The sequence below is a fragment of the Salvelinus fontinalis genome, chromosome 9 (genome assembly GCF_029448725.1).
Source record: "Salvelinus fontinalis isolate EN_2023a chromosome 9, ASM2944872v1, whole genome shotgun sequence".
Classification (NCBI taxonomy): Eukaryota; Metazoa; Chordata; class Actinopteri; order Salmoniformes; family Salmonidae; genus Salvelinus; species Salvelinus fontinalis.
In genome coordinates this window covers 59,106,625-59,129,866 of record NC_074673.1, presented here as the reverse complement: position 1 = coordinate 59,129,866, position 23,242 = coordinate 59,106,625, and the positions used below count along the sequence as shown (strand labels likewise).

At 43.0% G+C, this 23,242-nt stretch overlaps 1 protein-coding gene across 2 annotated transcripts in view; it reads right to left on the bottom strand.

The window, feature by feature from the left end:
* abtb2b (ankyrin repeat and BTB (POZ) domain containing 2b) overlaps positions 1–23,242 on the bottom strand; it is a 143,873-nt gene that overhangs the window by 53,225 nt on the left and 67,406 nt on the right. For both annotated transcript variants that reach the window (XM_055934960.1, XM_055934961.1), the window contains exon 2: positions 14,745–14,912. In XM_055934960.1, the coding sequence (XP_055790935.1) occupies positions 14,745–14,912 (168 nt within the window). The remainder of the gene's footprint in view (positions 1–14,744; positions 14,913–23,242) is intronic.

The following is a 23,242-nucleotide window of genomic DNA, read 5'->3' as shown; positions in this document are numbered from 1 at the left end:
CAACATGTCAGTTCATACTGCAAAAGCTCTGATAGGTTAATGTGTCCTCCGGCTAACACCATAGTGTTACCCCAGAGAGTGCTGTTGAGGTATTGTAGACCTTCATTGCAAAACAGTGTGTTTTAATCAATTATTTGGTGACATTAATATATTTAGTGTAGTTTTATCTAAAAAGAAAAAATTGTATTCACTGAGGAGGATAGTCATCCCCTTCCTCCTCTGAGGAGCATCCACTGACAGGCATACACACACACACACACACACACACACACACACACACACACACACACACACACACACACACACACACACACACACACACACACACCAGATTACCGGGGGGGTTGTACCCAGAGTAGGGGAACGAGAAAACATCCTAGTGCGTGACCATGGAGGGTGGTGTCTATGAGAAGAGGGGACTGGCCTCAGTAGGCCAGGCACCGTGAGGGGGAAAGGGAAGGGGAGAGAGTCATGGGGAGTGAGAGGCAGGGTCATGTTTAGGATCATGTAGCACACATTTAACATAATTACCCTTATAGGTTAATCTCTAACCTGATCACCGTTGAGTGGGAGGATGCCTGGAGGCCAGGACTGGGGGTAGGAGGAGAGAGGGGCTGGTGAAGGGGTACGATAGGGAGCCAAGTCCTCCAAAAAAAGCCAGAGCCTACTTGTAGCTGAAGGGCTCAATTGTGTTCCCACCAACCGGCCCCCTCCATGGGGGCTCTGAGGAATTCTACCCCAGGACGGAGAGCCTCTCCCTGGCATCCCAGCCCTGATATATCCCCTGGGGATTCAGGGCTTAGCTCCACAGGTCTTGAGGATATGAAATAAAGCATTATTGGATTCCATGTAATATTGGATGGATTCCTGCCTCAGAACGTGGGAGCCAATGAGGCTGTTTCTGTTCAAAACATGTCAACAACTCAACCCACCCAGTAATAGTAGGGTAAAGAAGCATAGAGTGTTAGAATCTTATGTTTTACGGCTACAAGGATACTAGTTCACAATGTTGTGGCTGTACTAGATATGATGGGGAGAAAATAATAACATAAAAGGTATCTGTTGATGTGACTTTTCAATTAAAGACACGTATAGCCTAAATCTCTGTGATCCTATGCTTTACATGTAGTGCAAAAGCATTGTGCAATGTCCCAAAAATATCATACACGTCATTATAACCTGAGCGGGGTGATCATTTGAAACTTCTCTTCAATAATGTGCATGATAAGGAGGCTTTTGTCTGACAACACTTTAGTCAACTATGTTAAAAAAATAAGTAAAACAATAACAAGTTGCCTCTTTATATTGTACATTGTTGAATAAAAGTTTGTTATATAAATCACTCAGATTATATTGAGGTTAATGGTCATTTCTGTAGTATGAAAACATATCCCATTGTCTCTTCTTATCTTACTATCCCTTTAGCGTTAGCCTGTTTCAAGCACGCCATGTTCCACTAAGAAGGTCATTCTCTTATTCCAACACCAGTGTTTACCAAATGTTGGATTGGAGAACCAGTGGTGGGCCGCAGCAAAATCCCTTTGGGTTGCCGCTGGGATTCTGGCTACAACAATTACTTCTGTTTGTTTACTCAGTGGCTTAAAAGAACATTCTAGAAGATTGAGTGGGATTATTTGCTACTACCCCAACCTTCCTCATTATGTTATTCACTTTACCTCTCTGTGTCTCTCTCCGTTTCTGCCTCTCTCGCTCTCATGTCCCTGTCTCACCCTCTGCTTCTGTCATGTTAAACGTACTACAAGCTCTATGCAGACACACGATTAGGAGTGTTGCAGAATCCACCCCAAAATGTATTTTGTTTAGAAGTAATAACTAGTGATTACAGGCTATTGTGAAATGGTAGAACCTGCTGTAGCCAGCTAGCTAGCCATGTGTTTTTTTACTCCATGACCAAAACAAGATGACGTTCTATTTTTAGCTGATATGGGAATGAATACACAAGCAGCATATCAAACTGGGATGACGTTTTAGGTTACACCGGCAGTATAAATCTGATATTTCACATGGGAAGCTAAAAAGGCTAGCTATCGTGCTAGCTTTTTAGCCAGGCTGCCAGCTAGCTACTACTCGCAAAGGGACTCTTCCTTGCTTTCACAAAATCTAAAGACACACGTTTCTTTTTGCTTTATCATGTTACCAAAAGGTGTCCACTACTCCAAAAAAATCCATCCCACTCCACCCACATAGATCAACTGAGTGAAGCTTGTAGTAACCGTAGGATCATGCTTTAACTTATGTTTGCCATTGTACTAGTATACTGGTATACGCTAATATACCATGAGTTATTAACCTTTTTTGAATTGTGGCATACCCTTAAATACAATATAAAAACAAACTATTTCCACTATCCACCAGCTTTTTTAAATTTGATTTCTCACTGGTTGAGAAAAAAAATCAACTCTACCCTCCACAAGGCCCCAGGTTTAGTTTGTGTGTGCGCCCGCTCGGTCAACTAAGTCCAGTTCAGTCCAGCCCAGGGCTCCAGCAGGACTGGCTGCTTCCATACAGATGCCCCAGTGTCTGCCCTGTCTCCTGGGCAAGGCGTGCCAACCCCATGTGTGTGTGGAGGTCTGGAGTGTGCCTGCCCGCTGAGAGCTCAGACCAGCGCCATAGCACCGGAGACACATTACACAAAGAGTGCACTCAGAGAGGGAAAGAGTGTGTGTGTTTTTCTTAAAACACCCGACAACCGGCCTGTGTGTGTGTGTGTGTGTGTGTGTGTGTGTGTGTGTGTGTGTGTGTGTGTGTGTGTGTGTGTGTGTGTGTGTGTATGTGTGTGTATGTGTGTGTTTCAAGTTGTATTATCACATGCACAGGATACAGTACAGTGACATGCTTAACTTGCGAGCTCTTTCCCAGAAATGCACAATAAAGGAAGTAATATAGATAAGAAATAAAACAAATGTGAACTGCGAGAGAAGAAAAAAAGAAAAAAAACACGAGAATGCAGTTACAGGTCTTATAGTATACACAGCTCAGTGCAGTGCCAGTACCGTTACTACAATGTGCAGGGGTAGGGTTGCAAAGGGAAGTTATATTAATTGAAACTTTTGAAGTTTACCAGTAAACTACCAGGATTTTGGTATATTTCACGGATTTTATGTAATCTATCACATGACATCAAGTGGCCCTTTTAGGTACTTCAGATTATCACAGGTGTCTGCAATAATCTCTGGCCCTCTGTGTGCCTTTATCAAATGTAAAATATTTGAAATAATTATTATAATAATAATAAGGACAAAGCTGTAAAACATTATCCTAAATATCAACCATCAATTTAATGAATACCATTGGTGTTTAATATGACGATTTCAGCACGAAATAGGCTTTTATTGACAATTACATGAAGTTGATGTAAAGAGTCAATATTTGCAGTGTTGACCCTTCTTTTTCAAGATCCCAGAAATCCGCCATGACATGCTGTCAATTAACTTCTGGGCCACATCCTGACTGATTGCAGCCCATTCTTGCATAATCAATGCTTGGTGTTTGTCAGAATTTGTGGGTTTTTGTTTGTCCACCCGCCTCTTGAGGATTGACCACAAGTTCTCAATGGGATTAAGGTCTGGGGAGTTTCCTGGACATAGACCCAAAATATCAATGTTTTGTTCCCCGAGCCACTTAGTTATCACTTTTGCCTTATGGCAAGGTGCTCCATCATGCTGGAAAAGGCATTGTTCGTCACCAAACTGATCCTGGATGGTTGGGAGAAGTTGCTCTCGGAGGATGTGTTGGTGCCATTCTTTATTCATGGCTGTGTTCTTAGGCAAAATTGTGAGTGAGCCCACTCCCTTGGCTGAGAAGCAACCCCACACATGAATGGTCTCAGGATGCTTTACTGTTGGCATGACACAGCACTGATGGTAGCGCTCACCTTGTCTTCTCCGGACAAGCTTTTTTCCAGATGCCCCAAACAATCGGAGAGGGGATTCATCAGAGAAAATGACCTTACCCCAGTCCTCAGCAGTCCAATCCCTGTACCTTTTTCAGAATATCAGTCTGTCCCTGATGTTTTTCCTTGAGAGAAGAGGCTTCTTTGCTGTCCTTCTTGAAACCAGGCCATCCTCCAAACGTTTTAGTGAAACAGATGATATTGCAATTACGAATGTCTATTTGTCGGCAAATACGTGACCGAATGTCATCCATCTTGTTATTAGGTGACTGAACATTGGCCTTTAAAATGGACTGATGTGGTGGCCGGTTTTCCCTTCACCTCGGTCTCACCAGTACACTCGCTCTCCTGCTTCTTTCACGGTCGGAGCCTGCAAGACTGTAACCATACGATACAGCGCCATCTTATCTTGTGTGTGTGTGAGCATCATTTTTTTCTCTAAATGCCTTACTAACCGTCAGTGTGTGTATGAACGTAGCCTTGTCTTGTAGGGACAAACAGCAGAGTGTTCAGTCAGTTTCGAAGAGGAAACCTACCCCTCCCTCACCCTCAGCCCCCCTACACTCTCAATCCTCCCCCCTCCACCTTTCCATCACTCCCCCCCTCACTCTGTCCTTCCTTTCCACCACACCCCCATCCTCTACCTTTCCATTGCCACCCCTCCCTCACTCTAATCTTCCCTTTACACACACACACGCCCTACTCCATCTTCTACCTTTACGCCTCAGCCTTCTATCCCCCCGCCCCTCCATCATTATCCCTCTACTTCTCTTCCACCTCTCCATTCCCGTCCGTCCCTATGGACTCTTTTAAACCCTGCCAGCCCTGACTCTAAACAAACCTCCACAGGTACAGTAGAGTACAGTATGTGTGTGTGACGTTTACCGCCAACAGAGAGAGCCCTTCACATACTATCACATTTCCTGGCTTTCCTCACGACAAGAGCGCCTTGAAATTGCCAATGCCTGGAAAAAAATCACAACTCAAATGTCCTCAGTTTATATCTCAACAGTACTCAACAGTTCTTCGAGATTTCCCTCACAGCTCACACTGGTTCCACAGATTCAGCTGGTTTTCTGCTGACACCAGCTATATGAGAAAAGGGATGTTCCAAATTGACACTTTATTCCCTATGTAGTGCACTAGTTTTGACCAGAGCCTGTAGTGCACTATACAGTGAATTCTGAAAGTATTCAGACCCCTTTCCTTTTCCCACATTTTATTATGTTACAGCCTTATTCTAAAATGGATTATAAAAAATAAACTCAATCTACACACAATTCCCCATAATGACGAAGTGAAAACAGGTTTTTAGACATTTTTATTGAAAACAAAAATAGCTTATTTTCATAAGTATTCAGACCCTTTGCTATGAGACTAGAAATTGAGCTCAGGTGCATCCTATTTCCATTGATCATCCTTGATTGGAGTCCACCTGTGGTAAATTCAATTGATTGGACATGATTTGGAAAGGTGCACACCTGTCTATACAAGGTCCCACAGTTGACAGTGCATGTCAGAGCAAAAACCAAGCCATGTGGTCGAAGGAATTGTCCGTAGAGCTCCGAGACAGGAGGCACAGATCTTCCCCAGATCTGTCGAAGGCACAGATCTCGGGAAGGGTACCAAGACATTTCTGCAGCATTTCAGGTCCCCAGGAACACATTGGCCTCCATAATTCTTAAATGGAAGAAGTTTGGAAACAACAAGACTCTTCCTAGATCTGGCCGCACGGCCAAACTGAGCAATCGGGGGAGAAGGACCAAGAATCCGATGGTCACTCTAACAGAGATCCAGACTTCCTCTGTGGAGATGGGAGAACCTTCCAGAAGGACAAGCATCTCTACAGCACTCCAGCTATTAGGCCTTTATGTTAGAGTTGCCAGACAAAAAGGCACACCTCCGTAAAAGGCATATGAAAACCTGCTTGAAGTTTGCCAAAAGTCATCTAAAGGACTCCCAGACCATAAAAAACAACATTCTCTGGTCTGACGAAATCAAGACTGAACTCTTTTGGCCGGAATGCAAAGTGTCATGTCTGGAGAAAACCTGGCACCATCCCTACAGTGAAGCGTGGTGGAGGCAGCATCATGCTGTGGGGATTTTTTTCAGCAGCAGGGACCGGGAGACTAGTCAGGATCAAACTAAAGATGAACGGAACATAACACAGAGAGATCCTTGATGAAAACCTCCTCCAGAGCACATAGGACCTCAGACTGGGGCAAAGGTTCACATTTCAACAGGACAACGACCCAAAGCATGCAGCCAAGACAACGCAGGAGTGGCTTCGGGACAAAAACCTGTTTTTGCTTGGTCATTATGGGGTATTGTGTGTAAATTGATGAAGGGGAAAAAAACTATTTATTCCATTTTAGAATAAGGCTGTATATATATATATATATATATATATATATATATATATATATATATATATATATATATATATATATATATATATATATATATATATATATGAATGAGAGAGAAAGAGAGAGATTCACTCATTTTATCAAGCTAAATCAACAACTATTGTTGTAGATTTTTTTTTAAAGTTGAGTTGATGTATTAAATCAAATTGAGTTAGCAAATAACTGCAAATAACTGTGTTTACCCAACTTACAGGCTGACCTACACAGCTCATGTCGCGTGCGCGAGTGTTACAACATAAATTGAGAAATCTATATTATTCAATTATTGCACCCACACTGCTCGCACGCCTCCGCGTTGCCCAGGGCTAAAATAGAAGTCAGTTCTATTTGTGACGCAGATCGCGCCGCAAGTCCTGCCTCTCCCATCTCCTCATTGGTTCTCCTCATTGGTTCTCCTCATCCGTTCTCTGCTGCCTGCGACTGGAACGAATTGCAAAAATCTCTGAAGTTGGAGACTTTTATCTCCCTCAACAACTTTAAAAATCTGCTATCCGAGCAGCTAACCGATCGCTGCAGCTGTACATAGTCCATCTGTAAACTACCCACCCAATTTACCTACCTCACCCCCATACTGCTTTTATTTATTTACTTTTCTGCTCTTTTGCACACCAGTATCTCTTCTTGCACATGATCATCTGATGATTTATCACTCCAGTGTTAATCTGCTAAACTGTAATTATTCGATTTATTGCCTACCTCATGCCTTTTGCACACATTGTATATAGATTCTCTTTTTTCTACCATGTTATTGACTTGTTTATTGTTTATTCCATGTGTAACTCTGTGTTGTTGTCTGTTCACACTGCTATGCTTTATCTTGGCCAGGTCGCAGTTGCAAATGAGAACTTGTTCTCAACTAGCCTACCTGGTTAAATAAAGGTGAAATAAAAAAAATAAAAATAAATAAAAATAAATAAAATTGGTTTATAGAAGCAGGTCCCCAAGTGCCGTCTCCTCATTGGTTATACCCACGTGGATGACTGAAAGATGAACGAGGTCAGTGGCGGTACTGCACCTAATAGATGAAAGTTGCCAATCGTAATATAAAGTCAAGAGAAGAAAAACCCTGGAAGGAGGAGAGATGACTAGATACGATTCGGTTGACCGTTTTATGTGTGGATTAATAGGCAAAGTAGAGGACCTTGTGCATTTCAGGTAAAATAACAACTCAATGTTTATATCCCAGGACAAATAAGCTAGCAACATCAAGCTAGCTAAATAGGACAAGTTAGCTAGCAACTGAAAGCTAGCTAGCTAAATTGCCATACATGTTTAATGCTTTTCGACCTGCCCCCAAATTAATCTAATTGGTTCAGAGTTTGTTTTGATATTTTAACCTGCGTGTCATGATCGCGTTTGGTGTAGGGGGACAAAATACCTCTATGCACGATGGCGCACGCACAAAGCCAGTTGGGGTTTCGAGGTAAAAATTCACGACCAAGATGTCAAATCAACTGAAGCAACATAACAGTAGTGTTGGCTGAAAATGTCAAGTTCAGATGACAACTTTAGGAGGGAGGATCTTATTAGAATTAGCACATCCACAACATGATGCTGCCTCCCCCGTGCTTCACGGTTGGGATGGTGTTCTTCGGCTTGCAAGCATCCCCCTTTTTCCTCCAAACATAACGATGGTCATTATGGCCAAACAGTTCTATTTTTGTTTCATCAGACCAGAGGACATTTATGCAAAAAGTACCATCTTTGTCCCCATGTGCAATTGAAAACCGTAGTCTGGCTTTTTTCTGGTGGTTTTGGAGCATTGGCTTCTTCCTTACTGAGCGGCCTTTCAGGTTATGTCGATATAGGACTCGTTTTACTGTGGATATAGCTACTTTTGTACCCATTTCCTCCAGCATCTTCACAAGGTCCTTTGCTGTTGTTCTGGGATTGATTTGTACTTTTCGACCCAAAGTACGTTAATCTCTAGGAGACAGAACACGTCTCCTTCCTGAGCGGTATGACGTCTGCATGGTCCCATGGTGTTTATACTTGCGTATTATTGTTTGTACAGATGAGCGTGGTACCTTCAGGGGTTTGGAAATTGCTCTCAAGGATGAACCAGACTTGAGATCTTGGCTGCTATCTTTTGATTTTCTCATAATGTCAAGCAACGACGAACTGAGTTTGAAGGTAGGCCTTGAAATACATCCGCAGGTGCACCTCCAAATGACTCAAATTATGTCAATTAGCCTAGCAGAAGCTTCTAAAACCATGACATCATTTTCTGGAATTTTCCAAGCTGTTTAAAGGCACAGTCAATTTAGTGTATGTAAACTTCCGACCCACTGGAATTGTGATACAGTGAATTATAAGTGAAATAATCTGTCTATAAACAATAGTTATAAAAATTACTTGCGTTATGGACAAAGTAGATATCCTAACCGATTTGCAAAAACGATAGTTTGTTAACAAGAAATGTGTGGAGTGGTTGAAAAACGAGTTTTAATGACTCCAACCTAAGTGCATGTAAACTTCCAACTTCAACTGTAGGTACGTGGTTGCAAAGGGCATCAGTGTCTTAACCGCGCGATTTGCCAATGCAGGATACTCTGAGCGCAGCCCAATCCAGAAATCTGGCAGTGGCTTCTGATTTAAATTACATTTTTACAGAACCGCTTGTTGCAATTTCGATGAGGCTCTCTTGTTCAGATATCGGTAAGTGGACTGGAGGCAGGGCATGAAAGGGATAACGAATCCAGTTGTTTGTGTCATCCATTTCGGGAAAGTAGCTGCGTAATTACGCACCCAACTCACTCGGGTGCTTCGCTATATCACATTTGACATTGTCCGTAAGCTTGAGTTCATTTGCACACAAAAAAAACATCACCCAGATAGTCCAGTCGTGTGAGAAACTCGTCATCATGCAAGAGGTCAGACAAGTGACAATGATGGTCAGTAAAGAAAACTTTAAGCTCGTCTATCAATTCAAAAAAAGTATCAATATTTTGCCATTTGATAACCTTGTTGTAAAAGTGTTACTTGGTCGCTGCCCAGGTCATTGCATAGTGCAGAAAATACACGAGAGTTCAGGGGCTTTGCTTTAACAAAGTTAACCATTTTCACTGTAGTGTCAAATACATCTTTCAAGCTGTCAGGCATTCCCTTGGCAGCAAAGATACTCTCCGTGGATGCTGAAGCAGCTACTCTTCCTGGGGTCCAGCAAAATTAAGGTAGTTTATACAATTTTAAAACATTACAATACATTCAACACACTGTGTGCTCTCAGGCCCCCACTACCACATATCTACAGTACTAAATCCACGTGTATGTATTGTGTGTGTGTGTGTGTGTGTGTGTGTGTGTGTGTGTGTGTGTGTGTGTGTGTGTGTGTGTGTGTGTGTGTGTGTGTGTGTGTGTGTGTGTGTGTGTGTGTGTGTGTGTGTGTGTGTGTGTGTGTGTGTGTGTGTGTGTGTGGCTGTGTGTGGCTGTGTGTGGCTGTGTGTGGCTGTACCAATGTTTGTGTTGCTTCACAGTCCCCGCTGTTCATTAAGGTTTTTTTTATTTATTTTTTATCAAATTTTACTGCTTGCGTCAGTTACTTGATGTGGAATAGTGGAATAGAGTTCCATGTAGTCCATGTAGAGTTCTATGTAATATTGTGTGCCTCCCATAGTCTGGTCTGGACTTGGGGACTGTGACGAGACATCTTGTGGCATGTCTTGTGGGGTATGCATGGGTGTCCGAGCTGTGTGCCAGTAGTTTAGACAGACAGCTCGGTGCATTCAACATTATTTGACTACACCTCTCATAAATAAAAGTAGTGATGAAGTCAATCTCTCCTCCACTTTCAGCCAGGAGAGATTGACATGCATATGATTAATATTAGCTCTCTGTGTATATCCAAGGGCCAGCCGTGTTGCCCTGTTCTGAGCCAATTGCAATTTTCCAAAGTCCTTTTTTGTGGCACCTGACCACACGACTGATCAATAGTCAAGGTGCGACCAAAACAAGGGCCTGTAGGACCTGACTTGTTGATAGTGTTGTTAAGAAGGCAGAGCATCACTTTATTATGACAGACTTCTCCCCATTTTAGCTACTACTGCATAAATATGTTTTGACCATGACAGTTTACAATCTAGTGTTACTCCAAGCAGTTTAGTCATCTGAACTTGCTCAATTTACACATTATTTATTACAAGATGTAGTTAAGGTTAAAGTTTAGAAATATTTTTTTGAAATATTTAGGGCTAACTTATTGCTTGCCACCCACTCTGAAACTAACTGCAGCTCTTTGTTGAGTGTTGCAGTCATTTCAGTCACTGTAGTAGCTGACGTGTATAGTGTTGAGTCATCCGCATACATAGAAACTCTGGCTTTACTCAAAGTCAATGGCATGTCGTTTGTAAAAATGCAAAAAAGTAAGGGGCCTAAACAGCTACCCTGGGGAATTCCTGATTCTAACTGGATTATATATGCTAGGCTTCCATTAAAGAACACCCTGTGTTCTGTTAGACAAGTAACTCTTTATCCACATTAAAGCAGGGGGTGTAAAGCCATAACACATCAGTTTTCACAGCAGCAGACTAGAATCAATTATGTCAAATGCTGCACTGAAGTCTAACAACACAGCCCCCACAATCAGGTTATCATCAATTTCTCTCAGCCAATCATCAGTGATTTGTGTAAGTGCTGTGCAAATGGACCACCAAAGTCCATTTGATGTCACAAAGCTGTCCAGTACTTTAAAAATATCCTCTCCTGGTGTCCTGGTTTCTAGTGGTTTGCAGAAGAGGATCTTCCTTAATTGACCCCCAATAAACGTAACGGACATATACCAGGAGCTGTGCCAGGCCCGACACGTCTGTTGACTCATCCAGCTGGAACACATAGAATTCACTGGCTTTTATGCGAAGCAGTAATTGTTTCAAAACATCTCCTGCCATGTCACTGACGTGTCGTGAAACAGTGTTGTTTGATGAAGGCATTGTCTGTATAGATTTTAGGGCCTTTCCCCCAGCATTGTCCCAGCCATATCCGCGGCAGCAGGAAGAATGAAGTCCTCCACAATAGTATGGGGCTTGCCTGTCCTAGCCACTCGGTAGCTCACCATATAAGACGCTTCTAGCCCCTTCTTATTAATGGTATCGGTTGCTTTTATGCACTTTTAACTACTCAAAAGTTGTCTTAATTCTCGCTCAAAAAACTCCCGTGGCTTATTTTTCAAATGGGCATGTTTTGTTTCTAAATGTCTGTGCAAGAGTGAAGGTTTCATCGAGTTGTGAGATAGTACTTTTGCACATATAACACACTGTGGCTGAGGAAAGGCACTACTCCCAGTATAAGTGAACCCCAAATCAATGTAGTTCTCATCATACAATTGGCTCATTCATCCCCCTCCTCTCCCCTGTAACTATTCCCCAGGTCGTTGCTGCAAATGAGAAAATGTTCTCAGTCAACTTACCTGGTAAAATAACGGTAAAATAAAAAATAAAAATAAAAATATTTGCGCCTCTTTGATGGTCCAACGTCCCTGTCTGTTGTTCCGTGCTTTCCCAGGTAAGGGAAAGCACCGAACAGAATCACAACTGTCAGTGTTCATGCTAGCTGGGCTAACAACCAATACAGAATTACTGATGCTAGCATTGGATATGCTCGTAGAAGCAGAACAACTTGTGTCATCGACAGGTGCAGGTGTAGTACTGCTGGTAGTAGCAGTACTACCAGTAGAGCTGGTAGTGTCTGTATGTGTCTCTAAGACCTTACTTTTTTTAACCATTTATCAATTGTCGAGCAAACGGAATGAGCAGCAGCTATGTTTGGTTACATACAGACCGTTAGTGGAATTCCCGCGAGAGGGTACCGGTTAATGTGATTGGATGTTAATTATTTGACTAGGCTACCTGTATTTGACATTTCACTGAACACTATATGGTTTTATTTTATTTTTTGGCAGTGAAATGAGGCTACTCTGGCGAGAAAATACCTCCCCCAAATGTATAGCCCCGTTGGAAAATATAAATGAACTGTTTGAAAAAATATATACTTTTTTTTATACGAATCACTTTTTTATTTGGCTTACCCCAGACGGTATTGCGTGTACCCCGTATTGGACTTGACAGCAGCCTGCTAACAAACTATTGTAAGTTGAAGCAAAAATAATAATTCTTACAGTGTCGGGCACTGTTTCCTAACCCTGGTCCTAGAGTACTGGTGTAGGGAATAGCGTGCCATCTGGGATGCAGCCAAGGTTTCATTATTTGGGCCCATCCCAGTCTGAGCATTTTCTATGTGGTTTGATGGGTTGGGATGTGGGACAACCAGGAGACAAACTCCAGACGTCTTTTGTTATCAAGGAAAACACGGTTGTCATCACAATGGAGTAGACACAGACTCCTTCCTCTATGTAGACTGAATACCGTGTCACTGAGGTCCTGTGCTTCCTGTGCATTCTTCCATCTCTGACAAGAGGGATGCAAAGAGCAGGGTTCAATTCCATTTCATTCCAGAAATGTCCATTGAAATTCGGAATGAAAAGCGTCACTCATTTTCAACAAGGAACTTTAATTCCATGAAATTTAATTGAATTTACTCAGACAAACCAAATGTTTAGAGAGATAGAAAAACAGAGAGACAGAGAGAGCGGGACAGAGAGAGACAGCGAAGGAGAGAGAAAAAGAGAGAGAAAGAAAGAAAAGATGGACAGAAAGACAAGAGCAGGGTTCAATTCGATTTCATTCCAGAAATGTCCATTGAAATTCGGAATGAAAAGCGTCACTCATTTTCAACAAGGAACTTTAATTCCCTTTAAATGTAATTGAATTTACTCAGACACACCAAAGGTTTAGAGTGATAGAAAAACAGAGAGACAGAGAGAGAGGGACAGAGAGAGACAGAGAAGGAGAGAGAAAGAAAGAAAGAAGAGATGGACAGAAAGACAAAGACAAGACAGACCCCTTTTACAGTATGTGGGAAGGTTAGCAACATCCAAACACTGTATCCTAGGCGTGGGCGGGATCCAGACTTTCATATCGCCATACCGTCGTTCTCTCATCCCGGGATTTACGGTATTATCCTTACACCACACACGGAGGTGCTAAAAATGCAAAAAAATCACATTGGGTCTATTACCAAAATGCTAACAAAATTAGCACAAACTAATGCGAAATCACAGCTAAATGCTAACGACCGAAAACATAAAACGAATTGCAAAGACAGGATAATCCAGCTCATAAAGTTATACAAGCATAACTAGTAGCTACCGAATGTCATTCTCGGTGAGCGTAGACATTTACAAGTGAAACTGAACGAGACAAATTGTGCAAATGAACAAAGTTGTGATGCATGCTTTTCTGAAGGAAGAACAGCACGGGTACCCGGAGCAGAGGGGAGAAGGAAAAAAATGCTAGTAGGAAGCACCGGGAAGAAATGGCAAATGTACAGATAACTCATCCAAGGCTCTTTGACTTCTGGCGGAAAGCCATTGTAAGATATCTGACGGCAAACATTTAGTAGTGAATTGCATACGAGCGTAACTTCATTACCTCATGTGTACCGCACAAACAGAAACTCGCCGATAGATACAGTATAGCACGCTATGGACTCACCTGCTCCCACTTTCCCACCGTTGTGCTATTTAACAAATAAACACGTTACCGTTCTGGGGAACTATTGAATGCTGAAATGACGAACGCAATCTGCTTCATCTCGTAACGTATTGCACAAGTTGACTGCAGGTATTAACTGAAAAAGTAGCTACAAATATTCACATTTATTGAAAAACTTCAAAGAAACCATCCCGTGGCTTTTTTTCAAATATCCCGGTATACGGTATATACGGTACACCGCCCAAGCCTACTGTATCCCATTTCATTCCACATGACAAGAAAGCCTTTCAACTACACCATTAACCATGTACAGTAGACCGCTTATTCTGTACAGAGATATGATGGGCCTAATCTAGAGTCCGTGATAAATGTGTCTATATTATCACTGTTCTCCATTTCCCACACGTCGACTGGCTAAAATAACAGTTAATCTGGCACTAGGAATGCCCATATCTGGCTATTGTCCTCCCGAGTTAGAGCTAACAGGCAGGCGGAGGGAACGTTAAGCACATGTTAGAAATGTTAAGGATTTACCCAAATAAATGTGTGATTTATATTATTCCTTTTTTTGATCTACTTGATGTTTGAGTGTTTCTTATTAAGCGACCAAATAATTGAATAAAGCATTTTTTTTTTGCTTTGGAGAGAACTATATTCCCTGAGAGATCATTTTTCTGAAAAAAAAAAGAAAGTACTTTCACAAAGAGTTTTAACATTGTGTGAAACTACAAAGAAATCTCATCGCGTGAATAGAAGGAAATTAAAACACACACACACACATGTAAATGACACACAAACACACACACACAACCCCCTGCGCCCACCCCACACACACCCTTCTTTCCCCGCACTTACTGAGCTCGGAGATGCTGCCAACGCAGGTGGCCAGGAGGGACTGTTCCAGGGTGCGGAGCTCCAGATGGGCGTAGGCGTCCTCTCTGCTCTCCACCCCAGCCTGGCCCTGTCCCTGCTGAACCTGGCCCTCCGTGTAAGGACTGAAGTGGGCCGGGAGGGACAGCACCCCTATGGAGTAAGAGAAAGAGGGAGGAGGAGAGATGTGTTTAAAATCCCGAATGGATCACAAATCAATGAAGTGTCTTCTGCTGAAACTGGGCGATATACGAGGTCCTGTAACGCTGCTGTATAACCCATACAGCTGAAGATAAATAAACATGCACGCACACACACACACACCAATGTGAGGCCTGCCCTGGCTGGACACATCCAGAAATAAGAGCTAACTACAAATATCAGGTGAACAGTTAAATACACTAACACAGGCATACACACACAAAGTCAGTCATATTTTTCAATTGAATCCCACTCTCAACTACTGCCAGGCACAGAGCAGGTTTGAATTACACGTAGGCATTGGCAAATCAGTTCTGACAAAACTTGCTCCAAGTCCTTTGGCAGATTCATGGGCCCTGGTCAAAAGTAGTGCACAACATAGGAAATAGGGTGCCATTATGGATGCATGCCATGTGAAATACTGAACTTTAGAGGAAAGATGAGGCAATGGGTATACAGGGGAATACCAGCAGTAAAACACGCGTTGGTAGTTGTGTTAGTGCCTGTCGAGGGAAGTTTATCTGGAAAAAAGTTTTTTAAATGGAAAGCTTGGACATAAGAGGGTAGTTTAAGACAGTTTTCTATTTATTCATTAGCATCTTAGGCCCAAAGACGTAATTCTACAGAACATTGACTTGAATGGAGATTCCGTAGCAATTATATTTCTATGGTTAGGCCTAGCTAGCTACCGTTGGTAACAGGTGGAGCAGTGCACTCTGGGTCTGGTTTCGGTCATAAATACCAAGATGTTGCCCTGCTGTCACCACTCACTGTCAGCTACCCACAGTCGAGGTTACACTGTGGTAGGGCGCGGGGTTAGAGACCACCTGACCTACATTTTAACCCTAACAACCCCTATCCTGCCATTATGTTCCTAGTGCTCACACATGCAATGTACACACGCTCATGCAAACACACGCACATACGCGCACACACCGCCTTCACTGCATGAGATAGACGGGGTCTTCAAGGGACATGCCTGGCATTTCCTCCTAAAGAATGCCCCTCACGGAACCACGTCCACTCTTGTGTGTGTGTGAGAAACAGAGTGTGTGCATCAGCACAATTAGTGAGGGGAGGCAAGCATAGTTGTCATGGGAATGCAACACTTCCTGAGTGTGTAACCACTTGTTTGGTCAAAAGCAGGGTGGGCAGCTGTTACTCAAACCTAGCCGCATCCACTAAGAGTTTAATGACTGACTGGGTAAGAGAGAGACGGAGACAGGAAAAAGAGAAAGAAAATTCCTTGTCCCCTCCTTCAATTCAATTCCCTCACCACATGTCAATGAAGTTATTATGATCGAGTGAAGTCATTACATAACCCTTACCGCATAGAATTCATTGTATTCTACATGACAGTAAAAGACATCAAGCCTTTTTTTTTAATATTGTAATTTTTGATTTAACCTTATTTAATTAGGCAAGTCAGTTTAGAACAAATTCTTATTTACATTGACAGCCTACCGGGGAACAGTGGGTTAACCGCCTTGTTCAGGGGCAGAACGACAGATTTGTACCTTGTCAGCTTGGGGATTCGATCCAGCAACCTTTCGGTTACTGGCCCAACGCTCTAAACACTAGGCTACCTGCCGCTCCTACTCTTGGTTGAAAAGATAATATCCTGGTATAATATAATATTGAAATTGAAATGTCACCCAAGGCTTTTCCCCAAAAAGCCTTGAAAAGATAATATCCTGGTATAATATAATATTGAAATGTCACCCAAGGCTTTTCCTCCATATTCGCCCTGGTAAAAAGTAGTGAATTACATAGGGAATGGAGTGCCATTTGGGATGACACCTAGTCTTTCAATGCCTGGCTCCCACTGGCAGATTGCAAAGTTGAGGAGTGACAAAGAGGGGAAATGGGTCAAATTTAACACATTGTCCTCCTGCCTGCAAAGATCCACTGTCTTTAAAAGTGTTTAAGTAACTGCTTTTTCAGGTTCATCAGTTTGGGTTAGATCCAGGATATGTTCCAGGACCTGTAATTGTTTAGGCAATTGATATAAGGGCTGCTAGCTCTACCTGCTCATTGCCAGAGCAAAAGCATTCATGATGCGATTAGACTCTTCTGCGGTGGTACTCAAATCGAATGAATGACACTGATTGGCCAGAGGTTCCACTGACTTGGGTCGTGTTCATTAGACACTAAATGAAACAAAATGGACTGAAACACGGAGAGACTACCTGGACTTTACTCATAAGAAACAATCATTTTTGTTTTCAGTTTCCGTTGCCGGCCCTAATGAACACAACCTAAAAGTTCTGCAGACCTCAATGTCCAGTTTGAGAAAGGGGGCTGGCTCTATTATCCATGGCTGTGAGTTTGGTTAACTCTGTATCTATGGCTCTGGGGCCTGTCTCTGTGTGTGTTGGACCTCTTTTCTCAGAGCCCCAGGGAAAAACCTTTATTTTGGCACCAGAGCAAGCCCAGAAGAATCGAGAAGAGTGAGGGATGGCTAACGAAGGAAAAGAGAAGGACCGAACGCAAAGATGATCAGTGCAGGTTTGTGATTTATGAACGCAGGCCCGAGCAGAAATAAAGGGGATCATTTCCTCCTCTATTATTTTCTCCAGATGCCTATCTCTTTCTCAGGAGTTGCAGGGTGACTGGCCAGCATGCGGAATTCTGGCCAGTGACCCTGCATGCGGAACACTGGCCAGTCAAACTGGAACCTTGGAAGGCACGTCGGTGAAGGATCTGAAAAGATCTGCTGGTCATTATAAAAACAACTCCTGAATACTTCTAAAGCTGATGTCCTTTCCCTTTTTCTTTTCTGCAGCTTCTCCAAGGATATGTCCCAAAAGACACATATATAGAACAATCATTTTCTAGTCTATTTTTAACATTTTATTTCACTTTATTTAACCAGGTAGGCTAGTTGAGAACAAGTTCTCATTTACAACTGCGACTTGGCCAAGATAAAGCAAAGCAGTGCGACACAAACAACAACACAGAGTTACACATGGAATAAACAAACATACAGTCAATAACACAATAGAGAACAAAACAAGTCAATATACAGTGTGCACAAATGAGGTAAGATAAGGGAGGTAAGGCAATACCTTACTATGGCATTGCCATAGTGGCAAAATAATTACAATTTAGCAATAAAACACTGGAGTGAAAGATGTGCAGAAGATGAGCGTGCAAGTAGAGATACTGGGGTGCAAAGGAGCAAAAAAATAAATAACAGTATGGGGATGAGGTAGTTGGATGGGCTATTTACAGATGGGGTATGTACAGGTGCAGTGATCTGTGAGTGGCTCTGACAGCTGGAACTTAAAGTTAGTGAGCGAGATAAGAGTCTCCAGCTTCAGTGATTTTTGCAACTCGTTCCAGTCATTGGCAGCAGAGAAATCGAAGGAAAGGTGGCCAAAAGAGGAATTGGCTTTGGGGGTGACCAGTGAGATATACCTGCTGGAGCGCGTGCTGCGGGTGGGTGCTGCTATGGTGACCAGTGAGCTGAGATAAGGCAGGGCCTTACCTAGCAAAGACTTATAGATGACCTGGAGCCAGTGGGTTTTGCGACGAATATGAAGCGAGGGCCAGCCAACGAGAGCATACAGGTCGCAGTGGTGGGTAGTATATGGGGCTTTGGTGACAAAATGGATAGCACTGTGATAAACTGCATCCAATGAGTAGAGTGTCGGAGGCTATTTTGTAAATGACATCGCCAAAGTCAAGGATCGGCAGGATAGTCAGTTTTACGAGGGTATGTTTGGCAGCATGAGTGAAGGATGCTTTGCAGCGAAACAGGAAGCCGATTTGAGATTTAATTTTGGATTGGAGATGCTTTATGCGAGTCTGGAAGGAGAGTTTACAGTCTAACCAGACACCTAAGTATTTGTAGTTGTCCACATATTCTAAGTCAGAACCGTCCAGAGTAGTGACGCTGGACGGGCGGGCAGGTGCAGGCAGTGATCGGTTGAAGAGCATGCATTTAGTTTTACTTGCATTTAAGAGCAGTTGGAGGCCACGGAAGGAGTGTTGTATGGCATTGAAGCTCGTCTGGAGACGTGAACGAAATCCTGATAGAGATGGTATCAGCAGAGCTTCAGCTGGATAAACTAGATGCTTCCTCAAGGTAAGTGGACATATTGTGAGAGCGAGGGGGCCCACAAGCTACACCGGAGAGAAACACACTGTCTAAAAGAAAGCACATTCAGGAAGGCAGACATTAGGTTCTCTCTCATTATTATTAGGATCTATCCATGTCTCTCACACACACACACACACAAGAAACTGCTGCCTCTAGCAGTGTTCTAGGCTGTTCAGACACTGGGCAGTGTGTTCTCTACAACACACACACACACACACGCAGGCTCACACACACAGACACACAAAGCTCAGCTCACTTCAACCTGTCAATCCAGGCAGTTTAATTAACCCCAGATAACGAGCGTTAATCAGCCGAGCCCAGAGCTCAGAGACTCATCCGTTACAATGCCTGTTAACGTTAGCATGGCTGAGCCCTATAGAGCTGTAATTACTTTAATAGACCTGTGTGTGTGTGTGTGTGTGTGTGTGTGTGTGTGTGTGTGTGTGTGTGTGTGTGTGTGTGTGTGTGTGTGTGTGTGTGTGTGTGTGTGTGTGTGTGTGTGTGTGTGTGTGTGTGTGTGTGTGTGTGTGTGTGTGTGTGTGTGTGTGTGTGTGTGTGTGTGTGTGTAGCTATACTTCCTCTAATAGACCCCTCTATCTCCCTCACATGGCTTGACTTCTCATGCAGCTCTCAGAGAGATAGTGAGGGTAGAAACTCATTAAATGGATGAATAGTATACAGCCACACTACTGTCTCAAGACCTTTCAGTTATTAAGTTTTGATCTGTCCTGTGGGTGTCTGCAGAGATGGTGTTCTGCGGTGGCCTCAGAAACAGAGGAGGAGAGGTGATAGACAGTGTTAAATACTTATAGGATTCTGTCATTGGCTTCATTTTACGATAGCTTCAAGATAAGGATGACATTATCCTGCCTGGACATTGATGGTCGGTGCTGTTTAGCCAACTACCATGGTATCGGTGATATAAGGTCAATTTTGTGTGTTAGACCACTAATGGTAAAGGTTAGGATTGTGAGAGCGTAAGCTGATCCTGGATCTGTGCCTACGTGGCAACTTCTACTGCTTAGCTTTCTCTGGTCTTCTTCACTTGGGAGTGACAGACACATCTGATGAGATGTGACATCCATTCATAAAGGAGACATCTCGCTCGAGAAGGTTAGTCAGTCTCACTCTTCACACTATACGACTCATATTGAAGTCACTCAGGTCTCAGAACAGATCTTACAGTGCATGCCATCAATTGTCATTGTATCAATCCCGGGGAGGGGTTAGGAGGCATATTTGAGATCCTATTCACAAACCGTGAGATTGCTGCCCATGATGGAACAGTGATAGTGTCACTTAATGTTTACACAACATTCACTTTCGACACTTGTAATTTTTTAAAGTATTGTTATTTTAAAAACTTGACACTTTGGGACTGTTCTGAACGGCTTCAAAGCTCACTGTGATGTCTTCGGCTCAAACAAAAACGTTGCGTTCTTAAAATACAGAACCATATCTGTCCAGATAAAGCACGTGGTTGACAATTCCTTTTTCTTCTTTATTGAATCCTCTCGAGGGGCTGAAAACATTGTGGACGTTTCCTTTCTTTGGCTCGCTGAAAATATCCGAAATAATCACAATGTAGACGTGCCCTATTTTTAACAATCTTAATATAGACACTGGAATAATACTTCTCTCCGGCTCAGGGACGTTCTTATGTTTGCCTTCCTCTCTCTTTCTTTCTTAAACTCTCTCGCTTTCTTCGCAAACATATGTTGAAATACCGAAGTAATGTGAGTCAACACATGGGACTGGACTGCAGTGATGCACACTTGACCTGTAGTGTGACCTCTCTGTGTTTTGGTCCATTTCGGAAAAAGGAGGAGTGTGTGTGTGCACAGGGAGAGGGCCCACACACTTACATGCATACAAACCTATGTGCACACTCATATGTGCACTGCACACACACACACACGCCACACTCCTGGCCTTTCCCACATCCCACCCCTGGTCGCCTTCACCACTGAACCCCAACCTGCGTCATCCCTGCCGAGCCAGGCCATATCCCCGATACCGCCACTACCATCATCATCACGACATGGACCATTTCACACTGGGACTGAGAGAGGGTGGGGAAGAAATAGAGATTCTGTGTGTGTGTGTGTGTGTGTGTGTGTGTGTGTGTGTGTGTGTGTGTGTGTGTGTGTGTGTGTGTGTGTGTGTGTGTGTGTGTGTGTGTGTGTGTGTGTGTGTGTGTGTGTGTGTGTGTGTGTGTTTGCACATCAGGCTGCATGCATAGCAATGATTACTGGATGAAGAATATGTGGAATATGCTGGAGTACTATGGGAGACAGGGGGGAGGAGAGGGGGGCGCGGTTGTGGCCACACATTGAGGTTACCCTGCAAACGTCATGTGGGGATCACAGCTACAAATCACAGCTAAACATCACCGCAGTGCCTGAGACAACTCCACAAATCCAGTCCCCAAAACTTCTGCAACTCTGTACAAAGCTGGGAGGGGAGTTTGGCTAGAGGGTAAGGTTTAGAGTGCAGCGGTATTCTTTGGAGGCTGGATGAGATGCAGAGATGATGTCATAAAAGAGACCAGGAAATATGGATGGTGAACAAGTGTCCCAATTATAAGAAATGTCTTATCCTTTTTTATCTCAATCTATACTGAACAAAAATATAAACAAAACATAAAATGTAGGTTGCATGTTTTATGAGCTGAAATAAAACGATCCCAGAAATGATCCATACGCACAAAAATCATATAGTCTCTCAAATGTTGTGCACACATTTGTTTACGTCCCTGTTAGTGAGCATTTCTCTTTTGCCAAGATAATCCATCCACCTGACAGGTGTGGCATATCAAGAAACTGATTAAGCAGCATGATCATTACACAGGTAAACCTTGTGCTTGGGACAATCAAAGGCCACTCTAAAATGTGCAGTTTTGTCACACAATGCCACAGATGTCTTGGGGCGGCAGGAAGCCTAGTGGTTAGAGCGTTGGGCCAGTAAATAAAGATTACATTAAAACATTTTTAAATTTTTTAAATGTCCTAAGTTTTGAGGGTGCGTGCAATTGGCATGCTGACTGCAGGAATTTCCACCAGAGCTGTTGCCAGATAATTTAATGTTAATTTCTATACCGTAAGCTGCCTCCAATGTTATTTTAGAGAATTTGGCATTATGTCCAACCGACCTCACAACCACAGAACACATGTAATCAGCCCAGGACCTCCACATCCGGCTTCTTCACCTGCAGGATCATCTGAGACCAGCCACCCGGACAGCTGATGAAAGTGTGGGTTTGCACAACCGAAGAATTTCTGCACAAACTGTCAGAAACCATCTCAGGAAACCTCATCTGATCTGCATGCTCGCTGTCCTCACCAGGGTCTTGACCTGTCTGCAGTCCTACGTTGTAACCGACTTCAGTGGGCAAATACTCACCTTCGATGGCCACTGGCATACAGGACAAGTGTGCTCTTCATGGATTAATCCTGGTTTGAACTGTACCGGGCAGGCGGTAGACAGCATGTGAATTTAATTTGATTGAACCTTTATTTAAACTAGGAGAGTGTATGGCGTCGTGCGGGTGAGTGGTTTGCTTTGCTTTGTCAACTTTGTGAACAGAGTGCCCCATGTTGGCGGTGGGGTTATTTTTTTATTTATTAAACCTTTATTTAACTAGGCAAGTCAGTTAATGCACCACCACTAATGAGCTGTGGAGCTTCTCAAAGTCATGTTTTCTTCACCTCAAAACAGCAAGCAAACAAAGACTGTTTTTACATCTATTGAGGATGACAATAGTTCCTCAATGTATTTGAAAAACATTCCAGCTCTCTCCCTTTCGATAAAAATGTAATCCTCTGATCCAATGAAAACATCATAAAATAGGCCTACCGGGTTGCTTCTTATCAGTGCTGGACTCGGACTGAAATAGGTTCTGGTACTTATTTTGTGTGCTGGTACTGTTTTATATGTAGGTGCAGGAGCTCCACAGTACTTTTGAGCTAATATTCTATAAGAGGAACAGGAGGTCAAGTAGCAGAAAATATTAGGTGCTGGTACTCAGCTTGGTAAGTTCCAGCCCAAGTCAAATACGGCTTCTTATCCCTTGCGCAAATAGCCTACAGCTGTGTCTGTCCGGAACTCACTGGCACAGGAATCTCCGAGGGCCCAGAATATTTTATACAATGTTGGCAACTTCTCCTTAGGGGGTGGA